This window comes from Penaeus monodon, chromosome 13 (genome assembly GCF_015228065.2).
Source record: "Penaeus monodon isolate SGIC_2016 chromosome 13, NSTDA_Pmon_1, whole genome shotgun sequence".
Lineage (NCBI taxonomy): Eukaryota > Metazoa > Arthropoda > Malacostraca > Decapoda > Penaeidae > Penaeus > Penaeus monodon.
In genome coordinates, this window is record NC_051398.1 from 50,371,641 (window position 1) to 50,389,140 (window position 17,500).

Below are 17,500 nucleotides of genomic sequence, written 5' to 3' on the forward strand. Positions count from 1 at the left end.
AAAATTCTTGTGCATATATACTGGAAAGAGGCTAATCTAAGAAAATTCATTTCTAAAGGAAAGAGAAGGAAGTCTAACTTAGAAAGGAGCTCCATAGGAGTTGGATGGAGTAGTTGGGGCACCGTAGCCGTTGCTTGGAGTAGGAGGGGCACCGTAGCCGTTGCCGCCTCCGTTTCCGTTGGAGCCGTATCCATTGGCTCCGTTCCTACCGTTTCCATTACTTCCGTTACCGTTGGAGCCATAGCCGTTGCCGTTACCGTTGGTGGCGGGTCCATAGGCGTATCCGGCGTCGGGAAGGACTCCGATGAGTTCGTTGACGGAGTAGAAGCTCTCAGCTTGAGAACAGTCCACGTTGAACCACCAGTCACATACCAGGTACTGCTGGTTGAAGATGGTACCGTTGGGGCACAGGAACGAGTCCTGTTGGCGCCTGAGGGCACGGTCCTGGCAGATATGGAACACCTGGCAGCCGGCTTCAGGCGCAGTGTCAGCGTAATAACCTTGCACCGCCTGGGCATCGCAGGAAAAGCCGGTGTCGGGCACGGAAGCCAAGATGGGGTAGTCCTCGCCGGGGACGCCGCCCCCAGGAATGTTCTCGGCCAAAGCGGCAATCTCAGGATCTACTCCGTAGGCGCCGTTGGGCGTGCCATAAGTATTTCTGGGAGCTGCATAACCGTTGCTAGGAGGAGCAGGTGCTCCGTAACCGTTACCGTTTCCATTTCCGTTGAACCCGTTGGTGGGTGCCCCATATCCGTTAGTGGGAGGAGGAGGTGCTCCATAACCGTTACCATTTCCGTTGAATCCGTTGCGGCGGTCGGCCACAACGACGCCAAGGATTGCTGTGGAGGTATTTTTGTCAATAGTTACGACAATGTGCTTTAAAACCACTCAGAGTGAGGCACACCAAATCGACACAACATATTGCGAAAGGAATATGATCAACATCTCATATTCCACATCTTCATATTGAAAAACTAAATAATCGTTATACACATGTACATACATATATATAAGCATATATATATACATAAATATATATGCATAAATATATATATGCATATATCTATTATATGGATAGATGTAGTGCGTATATATATATATATATATATATATATATATATATATATATATATATATATTGTGTGTGTGTGTGTGTATGTGTGTGTGTGTGTGAACACGTATATCCATGCATGCACGGCGTATGAACACATGGATCTAAATTGCATTACTCAAAACCAACCATAGAAGATGAGTGACTTCATAGTAAGTGCTTAGAAGCGGGAGAGGAGGAGGAAGAGTGATGAAGAAGTACCGACTGGCGGTCAACCTTTATACTCGAAGGCGCGGTTCAGACTCCGCCCACCGACCTTCGTTCCGACTTAGTTTAGCTGTTGGTGTGTAAAGCGAGGTCATTGTTTAAGGAAATGTTATGATATTGAATTGTGAACGATAGTAAGAGAAACAAAACTTTTTTTGTTTGTTTGTTTGTTTTGTTTTTGTTTATTGAAGATCCACGAGATTCCTGATCTGTGTTTTTGTTTGTTTAGCATAATACGAGTTTTTTTCACTTCTTAGTTTTAGTTACAGTTTGAACGTGTGAGTGTATTTCCATATAATTATCATCATATGAATAAAATAAATTTATCAACCAGTAATGCTAGTTAAAAATTATAGTAGTACTAATGATGATGATAATGATAGTAATAATAATGATACTAATTATAATGTTAATGATAAAAATAATAATATTAATAATCATATTGACACAACAATAATAATGACAACAGTGATAGTAACACTGTAACACTATTATTATTATTATTATTATTATTATTATTATTATTATTATTATTATTATTATCATCATCATTATTATTATTATCATTATTATTATCATATTAATTATCAAGACAACAGTGATTATGATAATAACAATAATGATAAAACACAAATGATAATATTAATAATGATAGTAATAATGGTAATGACAACAAAAGTAATGATAATAACGATAATAATGATAATAACACCAACACCACCACCACCACCACCAACAACAACAACAACAACAACAATAATAATGATAATGATGATAAGAGTAATAAAGAATAGTAGTAGTAGTAGTAGTAGTAGTAGTAGTAATAATAATAATAATAATAATAATAATAATAATAATAATAATAATAATAATAATAATAATAATGATAATAATGATAACAACAACATTGATAATTATAATAATAATGATAATAACGATGGTAAAAATAACAATGATGATAATAATGATAATAATAACAATAATAACAACAATAATTAGGCTACTATTATGATTATTATCATTATTATCATTATCATTATTCGCAGATCTGTATTAAGTGAACTACCTGAATCTGAGTGGATATTAAACCCTGTGATATAAAGGAACTGTGAATGAATGAAAGAGGAAGGAGTACTAACTATACGAGGAAACAGAAAACTACGAAGGCGTACAATTTGAAGTTCGAGGAATGAAGGGAAGTTGACGTCATTATAAAAAATGGAATATGATTTTCTGTATCTCTCTATCTATAAGTCCATCTCCCTTTCTCTGTGGAAATGACAAGAAATATATGCAGTTCACCAAACAACATTCATGCAAAGTGGTTTACCAGTAAGGGCCATATCTAATTACATATGCGAATCTAAATTATTTTTACAACAAGAATACATTGCTATAAAGGGAAAGAAACATCATTTAGATCTTGGCTCATCATCGACCAATACATGTGCAGAAATTCCAATTTGAAGGGATTTTATTTAGAATTTGACCTTGTTAATATTTTTGGCATAACTCGAAAACAGTTTTTCTTCTTTTTTTTTACACCTTTTTATTGTTTTCTTTAAATCATTTTATATATAGTTTAAAACATTTCTGATACATGTGTTGCCTTTTATGTTTTTACGCACTATCAATATATTTTTTCCTTATATCATCCTAGAAACATTGGGGAAACATATTTCTGATAAATATGTTATCTTTTATTTTTTAAACCTTTTTTTGCTATTTTCCTATACATATTATGAGGAAGGGGGGGGCACGTGTTACTGCTTGTAACTTTTTATAAAAAGCTAAAATTGATACACCAAGAAAAATGTTTTTATGTTTAGTTCCTCTACAAGACGTACAATCACTTATGATGAGAGGGAATCAGTCTGATAATTCTGAAAGCGGGAATTTAGTTTATTATGTATAAGGGCATTTTAAAGATAATACCAGTTAATCTTTCTCACCATTACATTGTCTCTCTTCTCGAACTCTGAAATTGCTTCAGTCTTGTGCTTTTATCCATCCTTCCTGTTGTATACCTTCTACATTACAGTTGCCCTTCACTCGTAGTTACTGGAATTCCCATTAGATGTAAACTAAGCAAAGGTTCGTATTAATTCTGCTGTCTAGAATGTCAGTTCAAGACCCTATTTAAACTATAGCGGGTATATACAAACAAACGAGAATGATTCTTATTTTATTTCAAAATATAGATATTTACAAATTCTTGTGTCGACAGATTAAGCGCGTAAATCAAATCCTTTGTATAGGAAACAGTGACAACTAGATAGATGGAGAGTGAAATAATGAACAACAGATACTAAGAATACAGGTTATGTCCCTATAAAGTCTAGTTTATATTAAGTATATTAATATGAGATCCTTCAAATTCAGCTTAGAAAGGAGTTCCATAGGAGTTGGATGGGGCAGTTGGGGCACCATAGGCATTGCTTGAAGTAGTGGGGGCACCGTAGCCGTTGCCGTTGCTGCCTCCGTTTCCGTTGGAGCCGTATCCATTGCTTCCATTCCTCCCGTTTCCGTTCCTACCGTTGCCGTTAGAGCCATAACCGTTACCATTACCGTTGGTGGGGGGTCCATAGGCGTATCCGGCGTCGGGAAGGACTCCGATGAGTTCGTTGACGGAGTAGAAGCTCTCAGCTTGAGAACAGTCCACGTTGAACCACCAGTCACATACCAGGTACTGCTGGTTGAAGATGGTACCTTTGGGGCACAGGAACGAGTCCTGTTGGCGCCTGAGGGCACGGTCCTGGCAGATATGGAACACCTGGCAGCCGGCTTCAGGCGCAGTGTCGGCGTAATAACCTTGCACCGCCTGGGCATCGCACGAGAAGCCGGTGTCGGGCACAGAAGCCAAGATGGGGTAGTCCTCGCCGGGGACGCCGCCCCCAGGAATGTTCTCGGCCAAAGCGGCAATCTCAGGGTCTACTCCGTAGGCACCGTTGGGCGTGCCATAGGTGTTTCTGGGAGTTGCATAACTGGGAGGCGGAGGTGCTCCGTAGCCGTTACCGTTTCCATTTCCGTTGAATCCGTTAGTGGGTGTACCATATCCGTTGCTAGGAGGCGGAGGTGCTCCATAACCGTTACCATTTCCGTTGAATCCGTTGCGGCGGTCGGCCACAACGACGCCAAGGATTGCTGTGGATATACAGTCCTTAATGTTAAGATATGGAATGACAATAAATGAAATATAAAGTAGCGAGCATGTTTTTTTTTTTTTTTTTTTTTTTACTTTTTTTCCCCACTACATAGTAGAAATATACAGCAATAATGCATATATGACTTAATGACTATTTCCCTAGGTGTATGGATATTTACTATATTTAGTAAATATATAAAGATAAAGAATGTAATTAAGGTAGCATATAATAATCATGAATTGACATTCTAAGTTGGTTATTATTTTTGATAAGCATGTTGTCAGTGGATAATGAAAAGATAATATTCAAATGTTCTCATGTATATGCGTCTATGAATATATATATATATATATATATATATATATATATATATATATATATATAAATATATAATATATATATATATATATATATATATATATATATATATATGACCAATTTTAGGACGAACCGAAAACGAAGAGGGACTTCATTGCAAGACGCGGGAGAGGGAGAGTGATGAAGAACCGACTGGCGGCCAGCATTTATACTCGAAGGCGCGGTTCAGACTCCGCCCACTGACCTTTATTTTGACTTAGTTTGTCAAGAAGAAAATCAGATTACTGCTAAAGGAAGCATCAGGTTCTTTCAGGAGCAGAACGATGCGAATAGAATATTGAATCACAGGTGTTTTATTTTCTTTTTCTAAGCAAACCCCTATGATAAAAATGAAGCTGACGATGAATATACATATGACGTAAGCCATCAAATAGTACAGAAGCAACAACTTACATTCCAGTCTTGTTCAAATCTTAGTCTGCAGTAGGTGTTATCACTGTCACTATTTTGATATTATCATTATCATGATATTGATAAAAACACTTTCATTATTTCGTCCCCATTCTTATTACAGTCTTATTCTCATTATCATCAGTCATCTTTTTGTTGTGATGTATTGCTACTTCGTTGTTCTCATCATCGTTATAATATTTGGTATTGTTATCGTTATCGTTTCTCTTACTGTTTATACTATTATTGTTAAGTCGATGCACATTAACCCTTTATACAGAATAAAGGCATTTCGGCGACATTATTGCATGAGACAACAAGGCAGACGTTTCCTGTATTCTTGGTCGGCTTGGCCTCTCGCTCTCAGGTTGGCTACAAAGGTGCCGGTGACTCTGCTGCCTGGTGTCGTCCTTCGGTCTTCGGCACGACAGCGACGGCGACCCCGGAGGAAGAGAGTGGGAAGGCAACACTGACGGGATATGGAGTCTGAGTGTTAGTTAATGTTGCAGAAGGGGAAGATGCTTCTAATGAGATGCAACGATAAAACCACGGTGACGGGGGTGAGGAAGAGGGTGGTGGGAGATGGTCCATCTCTCCCCAGTATGTGAAGATCGGTGTCTAGATTTTCACAGGAAGTGAACTTAAATCTCGAATAACTATAGCCATTGAGACAAGATTTTGGAGACGATATTTTTTTTTTCTAAATCAGGAGATTAGTCATCTTCAGGAAAAAAAAAATCAATGTGAATACCATGTATTTTAGTTTATCTACATCTTTCTATCTATCCACATTTCTACTGTGGCGTCAACTCATCCCTTGCAGTGGTTTTCATCGCGTCCCTGGCGCTTCCCTGTGGGGGTATTGGTCGGTTTCTGGGGGTTCTGAAGGACCTGGTGGGGGGGGGGGGGCTTAAGCTTCTAGTAAAGCGCTGCGAAGATTCCATTAATGTGTAGGATTCTGAATTGTTAAAGGCTGTTGCTTAGTAAAGGAATGAACATTATGCAATTTGTAAATGTTTACTTGGGATGCCGCTTTGCCGAGAACATTCTCAGGAGTGGTGTGTGTACTCGCTAACAATAAGTAGCTGGCGAATTAAACATTTCATAACTGTTTAATACTAATTCCTTCTCGCTAAGCAACAGCCATTTGCACGCTAAAATCACTGATATTTCTGGAATCTTTACAGCGAAGTTTAAACACCCCTTTAGGCCCTCAGTAACGCCCTTGAGACAGACCAGCGCCCCCAGTGGGACACTGCCGCTCACGATAAGAACCACTGGTTTCGAACTTTCCTTCGAGACTAATTTGCCGGAAGAGTTGAGCCGAATCACGAGGCGTCTCTTGGTGTCGCCATTTGCAAAATTCTTTCAGTCATTTTGGTTTCTTCTGGATCTCTTTAAAGTCTAACTTTTTTATTACATTGTTCATCGTTCAGATGGATCTTCTTTCATGCAAAAATTTAATTCGCGTAATTCTGGATTTAACCTTTTCTTATTCTTATTCTCTTTTTAATGCCTTTTATGATTTTAGTCTCCTTTACATTTTCTTTGTGTACTTGAGAAACCTTTTTCAGAAGGATAATTGGATAACAGATATAACCAGAATATTTTTTATTCAAATTTCTCGATATTTACAAAAATAATGCAATTGGGTCAGTCATAAGTTATGGATAAAATATACAATATTCTAATGAAGAGAACAGGTTTCGTTTGAGAACAAGGTAGTTCGTATCATCGTGCTAGAGATGAATGTAAAGAGAAGAAACTAGGCACGAGACTTTCAGAAAGGAGCTCCATAGGAGTTGGATGGAGTAGTTGGGGCACCGTAGCCGTTGCTTGGAGTAGGAGGAGCACCGTAGCCGTTGCCGCCTCCGTTTCCGTTCCTTCCGTTTCCGTTGGAGCCGTATCCATTGCTTCCGTTCTTACCGTTTCCATTCCTTCCGTTGCCGTTGGAGCCATAGCCGTTACCATTACCGTTGGTGGCGGGTCCATAGGCGTATCCGGCGTCGGGAAGGACTCCGATGAGTTCGTTGACGGAGTAGAAGCTCTCAGCTTGAGAACAGTCCACGTTGAACCACCAGTCACATACCAGGTACTGCTGGTTGAAGATGGTACCGTTGGGGCACAGGAACGAGTCCTGTTGGCGCCTAAGGGCGCGGTCCTGACAGATATGGAACACCTGGCAGCCGGCTTCAGGCGCAGTGTCGGCGTAATAACCTTGCACCGCCTGGGCATCGCACGAGAAGCCGGTGTCGGGCACAGAAGCCAAGATGGGGTAGTCCTCGCCGGGGACGCCGCCCCCAGGAATGTTCTCAGCCAAAGCGGCAATCTCAGGATCTACTCCGTAGGCGCCGTTGAGTGTGCCATAGGTGTTCCTGGGAGCTGCATATCCATTGCTGGGAGGAGGAGGTGCTCCGTAACCGTTACCGTTTCCATTTCCATTTCCGTTGAATCCGTTGGTGGGTGCACCATATCCATTACTGGGAGGAGGAGGTGCGCCGTAACCGTTACCATTTCCGTTGAATCCGTTGCGGCGGTCGGCCACAACGACACCAATGATTGCTGTGGATGTGCATTCCTAAATGTTAAGATATGGAGTGACAATAGATGAAATATAAAATAGCAAGCATTTTTTTTTTTTTGTATGTGTGTGACTATCTCCCACTATACAGTATAAATAAACAGCAATAATGAATATCAAATAATGAAACCGTTGTGACTATTTCCCTAGGTGTATGGATATACAGGATATTCAGTAAATATATAGAGATAAAGAATGCGATGAAGGTAGCATATATAATCATGAATGTGACATTCTAAATGATTATTGGTTATCATTTTTGTTAGGGATGTATTCGATGGATAATGAAAAATCAAGATTTACTAGTCATACAAATATAGATGTATATATGTATGTATATATATATATATATATATATATATATATATATATATATATATATATATATATATATATGAAAAATTCTAGGGCGAACCGAAAACGAAGAGGGACTTCATTGCAAGACGCGGGAGAGGAAGGAGAGTGATGAAGAACCGACTGGCGGCCAACCTTTATACACGAAGGCGCGGTTCAAACTCCGCCCACCGACCTTCGTTCTGACTTAGTTTAGCTGTCGATGTGAAGAACGAGGTCGCTGCTACAGAAAAGCATGATGTTGGGAATTTAGCAGAAACTTACACACACACACACATACATCTCTCTCTATCTATGAGTGTTTCCAGGAGCAGAGCGATGTGAATGAAAATCGATTCAGAAATGTTTCTGATTATCTATCTATTTATTTATTTATTATTTTACCAAACCCCAACGATGAAAATGGAGCTGATGATGATTGTGCGTATCATATTAGCCACTAGATGGTAAAGGAGAAGATAGTAAACTTTTATAATTCCAGTCTGTGATTTCTCTGAGTCATCGTCGTCAAGTCTTAGTGTGTAGTGACTTATCATTCTAATTATTTTCATATTTTTTTCATTACAGTTATTTTCATTGCTTCATTCACATTTTGACTACCATTTCATTGTTATAGATTTCATCCTCATTGGTATGTGTCATCTCTTCGTTGTGTTGTGTCGCTATTGTGTTGTTATCATCAATGTTTTCGTACTGTTTATACTACTGTAATTGTTGATGTTTATATTTCATTCATATAAAATTCGATTTATATGAATCAATTATAAAAATAATAATAATAGTAAAAAAAGAAGCATTTAGCTGAAGTTATCGCAGGAGATAATCCGGCAGAGCCAACCAAGAACTTGTGGTGCTGTTATCTTTTCGACATGAGTTTTGTTTAATGTTACACAGAGGGGTGATGGTTCTCATGCAATGTAACTATGTAACCACGGTGACGGGGGAGAGGGAGAGGGAAGTGGGAGACACTCCATATTCTCCCAGTATATGGAGTCGCTGTCTACATACTTAGAGGAAATTAACTTAAATTTTGAGTAAATATAGGCATTCAATCCAGGTTTTGGATTCTTTTCTTTTTTTTAATCAATAGATTAGTCACCTTCAGGAAAAGTGCCCTGCGAATGCCATGAATATTAGATTATCTATATCTTCCTATCTATCCATATTTCTCCTGGTGTACCAGTTCGTTCATTGCTGCAGTTTTCAATCCGGGCACATCCGCTCCCTGTGGGGTATTGGCTTGTTTCCAGGGGCGATGAAGTGACCAAGGAACCTCGGGGCCGTTGTGGAGATTCCAGAAATATGAGTGATTCTGATTAGCAAATGGCTGTTGTTTGGCAGTACTTTCTTACGAACGAGAAGGAATTAGCATCATGTAATCATTAAATGTTTACTTGGGACTGCCGCTTTGGGCCGAGAGCATTCACATGGGTGCTATACTTGACAACAATAGATGGCTGGCGAATTAAATATTTTTATAACATTTCAAGTTGTGCTAAGATGTGGCATTTGCAAGTCAGAATGACAGAGATTTTTGGAATCACAAGATCCCGTCTGGAAGCTTAACACTCCCATAGGCCCTTAATAACACCAACGCCCACTCGGAGGCACTACCATTTACGATAAGAACCACTGGGTTCGAACTTTCTTTCAGACCAAGATTTGAGCCAAGAATCGTGATTTCGCGAATCACGAGGCATCTCTTGGTATGGTCAATTGCATTTTTTTTTTTTTTTTTTTTTGTGCTGGACCTCTTCAACGTCTAACTTTTTATTACACTGTTCTCCGTTCAATTAGTATGCTCACACTACCCAAACGCTGTATTTAGGGATGAGATTTACTTTCATGCATAAATTTATGTAATACTTGATTTAATATATTCTTCTTCCTTCAATGCCTGTGATGATTTCAATCTCCTTTGCGTTTATTATGTGTGAGAAAACTTTTTGAGAATGGTCATAATGATACTACACAAACGTACGTACATAAATTATATATATATATATATATATATATATATATATATATATATATATATATATATATATATATATATATATATATATGAATAGCAAAACACTCTTCCGTGCTGATACAATGGAAGAAAAACCCACAATACAAAAACTAGATTTATTGAAAGTGAGACCAACTTTCAATAAATCTAGTTTTTGTATTGTGGGTTTTTCTTCCATATATAATATATATATATATATATATATATATATATATATATTTATATATTATAAATATATATATATATATATATATATATATATATATATATATATATATATATAGGTGTATGTGAGAGTGTGTTTGTTTATATATGAATGAGAATTGATTTCTCCACAGCACAAGATATGATTCTCATTCATTCCTTTTTTTACGTGTCATAATGAGCACCGTCCACACATATGTAAATGTGTACAAACACAGTGTAGGACCTTATTCAGCTGACGAGCATCGCTTAGTGAGGTTGTACAGAACAACAGATATAATCAGAATATTTTTTATTCAAATTTCTCGATATTTACAAAAATAATGCAATCAGATCAGTCATAAGTTATGTATAAAATATATAATATTCGAATGAAGAAAACGGTTTCGTTTGAGAACAAGGTAGTTCGTATTATCGTGCTAGAGATGAACGTAAAGAGAAGAAACTAGGCACGAGACTTTCAGAAAGGAGCTCCATAGGAGTTGGATGGGGTAGTTGGGGCACCGTAGCCGTTGCTTGGAGTAGGAGGAGCACCGTAGCCGTTGCCGTTGCTGCCTCCGTTTCCGTTCCTTCCGTTTCCGTTGGAGCCGTATCCATTGCTTCCGTTCTTGCCGTTTCCATTCCTTCCGTTGCCGTTGGAGCCATAGCCGTTACCGTTACCGTTGGTGGCGGGTCCATAGGCGTATCCGGCGTCGGGAAGGACTCCGATGAGTTCGTTGACGGAGTAGAAGCTCTCAGCTTGAGAACAGTCCACGTTGAACCACCAGTCACATACCAGGTACTGCTGGTTGAAGATGGTACCGTTGGGGCACAGGAACGAGTCCTGTTGGCGTGTGAGGGCGCGGTCCTGGCAGATATGGAACACCTGGCAGCCGGCTTCAGGCGCAGTGTCGGCGTAATAACCTTGCACCGCCTGGGCATCGCACGAGAAGCCGGTGTCGGGCACAGAAGCCAAGATGGGGTAGTCCTCGCCGGGGACGCCGCCCCCAGGAATGTTCTCAGCCAAAGCGGCAATCTCAGGATCTACTCCGTAGGCGCCGTTTGGGTGTGCCATAGGTGTTCCTGGGAGCTGCATAACCGTTGCTAGGAGGAGCAGTTGCTCCGTAACCGTTGCCGTTTCCATTTCCATTCCCGTTGAATCCGTTGGTGGGTGCACCATATCCATTGCTGGGAGGAGGAGGTGCTCCATAACCGTTACCGTTGCCGTTGCCGTTTCCGTTGAATCCGTTGGTGGGTGCACCATATCCATTACTAGGAGGAGGTGGTGCTCCGTAGCCGTTACCATTTCCGTTGGATCCGTTGCGGCGGTCGGCCACAACGACGCCAATGATTGCTGTGGATGTGCATTCCTAAATGTTAAGATATGGAGTGACAATAGATGAAATATAAAATAGCGAGCATTTTTTTTTTTTTTTTGTGACTCTCCCATTATTTAGTATAAATATACAACAATAATGAATATGATATAAAGAAACCGTTGTGACTATTTCCCTAGGTGTATGGATATACAGTATATTCAGTAAATATAGAGAGATAAAGAGTGTGATAAAGGTGGCATATATAATCATGAATGTGACCTTATAAATTGGTTATCATTTTTGTTAAGGATGTATTCGATGGATAATGAAAAATCAAGATTTACTAGTCATACACATGTAGATGTATATATGTATGTGTATGTGTATGTATATGTATATATATATATATATATATATATATATATATATATATATATATATATATATATGAAAAATTCTAGGACGAACCGAAAACGAAGAGGGACTTCATTGCAAGACGCGGGAGAGGAAGGAGAGTGATGAAGAACCGACTGGCGGCCAACCTTTATACTCGAAGGCGCGGTTCAGACTCCGCCCACCGACCTTCGTTCTGACTTAGTTTAGCTGTCGATGTGAAGAACGAGGTCGCTGCTAAAGAAAAGCATGATGTTGGGAATTTAGCAGAATGGTACACACACACATCTCTCTCTATCTATGTGTGTTTCCAGGAGCAGAGCGATGTGAATGAAAATCGATTCAGAAATGTTTCTGATCATCTATCTATTTATTTATTTATTATTTTACCAAACCCCAACGATGAAAATGGAGCTGATGATGATTGTGCGTATCATATTAGCCACTAGATGGTAAAGGAGAAGATAGTAAACTTTTATAATTCCAGTCTGTGATTTCTCTGAGTCATCGTCGTCAAATCTTAGTGTGTAGTGACTTATCATTCTCACTATTTTCATATTATTTTCATTTGAGTTATTTTCATTTCAGTTATTTTCATTACTTCATTCACATTTTGACTACCATTTCATTGTTATAGATTTCATCCTCATTGGTATGTGTCATCTCTTCGTTGTGTTGTGTCGCTATTGTGTTGTTATCATCAATGTTTTCGTATTGTTTATACTAATATTATTGTTGATGTTTATATGTTATTCCTATGAAATTCGATATATGTGAATCAATTCTATATATATAAAAAAAGCATTTAGCTGATATTATCGCAGCAGATAATCAGGCAGAGCCAACCAAGAACTTGTGGTGCTGTTATCTTTTCGACATAACTTTTGGTTAATGTTGCACAGAGGGATGATGCTTCTCATGCAATGTAACTATGTAACCACGGTGACGGGGGAGAGGGAGAGGGAAGTGGGAGATACTCCATATTCTCCCAGTATATGGAGTCGCTGTCTACATACTTAGAGGAAATTAACTTAAATTTTTAGTAAATATAGGCATTCAATCCAGGTTTTGGATTCTTTTCTTTTTTTTTAATCAATAGATTAGTCACCTTCAGGAAAAGTGCCCTGTGAATGCCATGTATATTAGTTCATCTATATATTTCTATCTATCTATATTTCTCCTGGTGTACCAGTTCGTTCATTGCTGCAGTTTTCAATCCGGGCACATCCGCTCCCTGTGGGGTATTGGCTTGTTTCCAGGGGCGATGAAGTGACCAAGGAACCTCGGGGCCGTTGTGGAGATTCCAGAAATATGAGTGATTCTGATTAGCAAATGGCTGTTGTTTGGCAGTACTTTCTAACGAACGAGTTGGAATTAGCATCATGTAATCATTAAATGTTTACTTGGGACTGCCGCTTTGGGCCGAGAGCATTCACATGGCTGCTATACTTGACAACAATAGATGGCTGGCGAATTAAATATTTTTATAACATTTCAAGTTGTGCTAAGATGTGGCATTTGCAAGTCAGAATGACAGAGATTTTTGGAATCACAAGATCCCGTCTGGAAGCTTAACACCCCCTTAGCCCCTTAGTAACGCCAACGCCCCCTCGGAGGCGCTACCGTTTACGATGAGAACCACTGGGTTCAAACTTTCCTTCGAGACCAAGAATCGTGATTTCGCGAATCACGAGGCATCTCTTGCTATGGTCAGTGGCTTTTTTTTTTTTTTTTTTTTTTTTTTTTTTTTTTGTGCTGGACCTCTTCAACGTCTAACTTTTTATTTCACTCTTCTTCGTTTAGTTAGTATGCTCACGCTACACAAACGCTGGATTTAGGGATGAGATTTACGTCCATGCATAAATTTATACAATACTGGATTTAATCTATTCTTCTTCCTTCATTGCCTGTAATGATTTCAATCTCCCTTGCGGTTTTTGTGTGTGAGAAAACCTTTTGAGAATGGTGATAATGATACGTACACACAAATACGTACATAAATTATATAATGTAAATGTGCCCAAACACAGTGCAGGACCTTATTCTGCTGACAAACATCGCTTGGTGGGGCTATGCAGAACAACAAATATAAGTAGAATATTTTTTATTCAAATTTCTCGATATTTACAAAAATAATACAATCAGGTCAGTTAAGAGATATGGATAAAATATATAATATTCGAATGAAGAGAACTGTTTCGTTTGAGAACAAGGTAGTTCGTATTATCGTGCTAGAGATGAATGTAAAGAGAAGAAACTACGCACGAGACTTTCAGAAAGGAGCTCCATAGGAGTTGGATGGGGCAGTTGGGGCACCGTAGCCGTTGCTTGGAGTAGGAGGAGCACCGTAACCGTTGCCGTTGCTGCCTCCGTTTCCGTTCCTTCCGTTTCCGTTGGAGCCGTATCCATTGGCTCCGTTCCTACCGTTTCCGTTCCTACCGTTGCCGTTGGAGCCATAGCCGTTACCGTTACCATTGGTGGGGGGTCCATAGGCGTATCCGGCGTCGGGAAGGACTCCGATGAGTTCGTTGACGGAGTAGAAGCTCTCAGCTTGAGAACAGTCCACGTTGAACCACCAGTCACATACCAGGTACTGCTGGTTGAAGATGGTACCGTTGGGGCACAGGAACGAGTCCTGCTGGCGCGTGAGGGCGCGGTCCTGGCAGATATGGAACACCTGGCAGCCGGCTTCAGGCGCAGTGTCAGCGTAATAACCTTGCACCGCCTGGGCATCGCACGAGAAGCCGGTGTCGGGCACGGAAGCCAAGATGGGGTAGTCCTCGCCGGGGACGCCGCCCCCAGGAATGTTCTCAGCCAAAGCGGCAATCTCAGGATCTACTCCGTAGGCGCCGTTGGGTGTGCCATAGGTGTTCCTGGGAGCTGCATAACCGTTGCTAGGAGGAGCAGGTGCTCCATAACCGTTGCCGTTTCCATTTCCATTCCCGTTCAATCCGTTGGTGGGTGCACCATATCCATTGCTGGGAGGAGGAGGTGCTCCATAACCGTTACCGTTGCCGTTGCCGTTTCCGTTGAATCCGTTGGTGGGTGCACCATATCCATTACTGGGAGGAGGTGGTGCTCCGTAACCGTTACCATTTCCGTTGGATCCGTTGCGGCGGTCGGCCACAACGACGCCAATGATTGCTGTGGATGTGCATTCCTAAATGTTAAGATATGGAGTGACAATAGATGAAATATAAAATAGCGAGCATTTTTTTTTTTTTTTTTTTTTTTGTGACACTCTCCCATTATTTAGTATAAATATACAGCAATAATGAATATGATATAAAGAAACCGTTGTGACTAATTCCCTAGGTGTATGGATATACAGTATATTCAGTAAATATATAGAGATAAAGAGTGTGATAAAGGTGGCATATATAATCATGAATGTGACCTTATAAATTGGTTATCATTTTTGTTAAGGATGTATTCGATGGATAATGAAAAATCAAGATTACTAGTCATACACATGTAGATATATATATGTATGTGTATGTTGTATATATATATATATATATATATATATATATATATATATATATATATATATATACATATATATATATATATATATATATATATTATATATAATTATATATATATATATATATATATATATATGAAAAATTCTAGGACGAACCGAAAACGAAGAGGGAATTCATTGCAAGACGCGGGAGAGGAGGGAGAGTGATATAGAACCGATTGGCGGCCAACCTTTATACTCGAAGGCGCGGTTCAGACTCCGCCCACCGACCTTCGTTCTGACTTAGTTTAGCTGTCGATGTGAAGAACGAGGTCGCTGCTACAGAAAAGCATGATGGGAATTTAGCAGAAAGTTACATACCCACACAAACACACACATCTCTCTCTATCTATGTGTGTTTCCAGGAGCAGAAATGTTTCTGATTATTTATCTGTTTATTTTTTTATTTATTATTTTACCAAACCCCAACGATGAAAATGGAGCTGATGATGATTGTGCGTATCATTAGCCACTAGATGGTAAAGGAGAAGATAGTAAACTTTTATAATTCCAGTCTGTGATTTCTCTGAGTCCTCGTCGTCAAGTCTTAGTGTGTAGTGACTTATCATTCTCACTATTTTCATATTATTGTCATTACAATTGTTTTCATTACTTCATCCTCATTTTGACGACCATTTCATTGTTATAAATTTCATCCTCATTGGTATGTGTCATCTTTTCGTTGTGTTGCGTCGCTATTGTGTTGTTATCATCAATGTTTTCGTACTGTTTATACTACTGTAATTGTTGATGTTTATATTTCATTCATAGAAAATTCGATTTATATGAATCAATTATAAAAATAATAATAATAGTAAAAAAAAAGAAGCATTTAGCTGAAGTTATCGCAGGAGATAATCAGGTAGAGCCAACCAAGAACTTGTGGTGCTGTTATCTTTTCGACATGAGTTTTGTTTAATGTTACACAGAGGGGTGATGGTTCTCATGCAATGTAACTATGTAACCACGGTGACGGGGGAGAGGGAGAGGGAAGTGGGAGATACTCCATATTCTCCCAGTATATGGAGTCGCTGTCTACATACTTAGAGGAAATTAACTTAAATTTTGAGTAAATATAGGCATTCAATCCAGGTTTGGGATTTTTTTTTTTAATCAGTAGATTAGTCACCTTCAGGAAAAGTGCCCTGTGAATGCCATGTATATTAGTTTATCTATATATTTCTATCTATCCATATTTCTCCTGGTGTACCAGTTCGTTCATTGCTGCAGTTTTCAATCCGGGCACATCCGCTCCCTGTGGGGTATTGGCTTGTTTCCAGGGGCGATGAAGTGACCAAGGAACCTCGGGGCCGTTGTGGAGATTCCAGAAATATGAGTGATTCTGATTAGCAAATGGCTGTTGTTTGGCAGTACTTTCTTACGAACGAGAAGGAATTAGCATCATGGAATCATTAAACGTTTACTTGGGACTGCCGCTTTGGGCCGAGAGCATTCACATGGGTGCTATACTTGACAACAATAGATGGCTGGCGAATTAAATATTTTTATAACATTTCAAGTTGTGCTAAGATGTGGCATTTGCAAGTCAGAATGACAGAGATTTTTGGAATCACAAGATCCCGTCTGGAAGTTTAACACTCCTATAGGCCCTTAATAATACCAACGCCCACTCGGAGGCACTACCATTTACGATAAGAACCACTGGGTTCGAACTTTCTTTCCAGACCAAGATTTGAGCCAAGAATCGTGATTTCGCGAATCACGAGGCATCTCTTGGTATGGTCAATTGCATTTTTTTTTTTTTTTTTTTTTTTTTTGTGCTGGACCTCTTCAACGTCTAACTTTTTATTACACTGTTTTTCGTTCAATTAGTATGCTCACACTACCCAAACGCTGTATTTAGGGATGAGATTTACTTTCATGCACAAATTTATGTA

General features: G+C 39.3%; 4 protein-coding genes and 1 pseudogene across 5 annotated transcripts; all 5 read right to left on the reverse strand.

The window, feature by feature from the left end:
* Positions 1-78: 78 nt before the first annotated feature.
* Positions 79-1,413, reverse strand: LOC119579982 (pro-resilin-like). Its single transcript, XM_037927825.1, has 2 exons — positions 1,368-1,413; positions 79-839 (listed from the first exon to the last, which is right to left on the reverse strand). The coding sequence occupies exons 1-2, from the start codon at positions 1,411-1,413 to the stop codon at positions 79-81; spliced, it is 807 nt and encodes a 268-aa protein (XP_037783753.1).
* Positions 1,414-3,490: 2,077 nt separating this feature from the next.
* LOC119580442 (pro-resilin-like) lies at positions 3,491-4,958 on the reverse strand. 2 transcript variants are annotated; one of them, XM_037928589.1, is made up of 3 exons: positions 4,916-4,958; positions 4,370-4,462; positions 3,491-4,339 (listed from the first exon to the last, which is right to left on the reverse strand). In XM_037928589.1, exons 1-3 carry the CDS (start codon positions 4,935-4,937, stop codon positions 3,702-3,704), a joined length of 753 nt encoding a protein of 250 aa, XP_037784517.1. In that variant the 5' UTR covers positions 4,938-4,958; the 3' UTR covers positions 3,491-3,701. The 2 variants fall into 2 exon arrangements, with proteins under 2 accessions (XP_037784517.1, XP_037784516.1); XM_037928588.1 differs by having other exon boundaries at positions 3,491-4,462.
* Positions 4,959-6,826: 1,868 nt separating this feature from the next.
* Positions 6,827-8,274, reverse strand: LOC119580441 (pro-resilin-like). Its single transcript, XM_037928587.1, has 2 exons — positions 8,229-8,274; positions 6,827-7,794 (listed from the first exon to the last, which is right to left on the reverse strand). The coding sequence occupies exons 1-2, from the start codon at positions 8,248-8,250 to the stop codon at positions 7,013-7,015; spliced, it is 804 nt and encodes a 267-aa protein (XP_037784515.1). The 5' UTR covers positions 8,251-8,274; the 3' UTR covers positions 6,827-7,012.
* Positions 8,275-10,800: 2,526 nt separating this feature from the next.
* LOC119580439 lies at positions 10,801-12,197 on the reverse strand (annotated as a pseudogene).
* A 1,966-nt stretch (positions 12,198-14,163) lies between these two features.
* Positions 14,164-15,805, reverse strand: LOC119580438 (pro-resilin-like). Its single transcript, XM_037928583.1, has 2 exons — positions 15,720-15,805; positions 14,164-15,220 (listed from the first exon to the last, which is right to left on the reverse strand). Exons 1-2 carry the CDS (start codon positions 15,739-15,741, stop codon positions 14,349-14,351), a joined length of 894 nt encoding a protein of 297 aa, XP_037784511.1. The 5' UTR covers positions 15,742-15,805; the 3' UTR covers positions 14,164-14,348.
* Between the last annotated feature and the right edge of the window lie 1,695 nt (positions 15,806-17,500).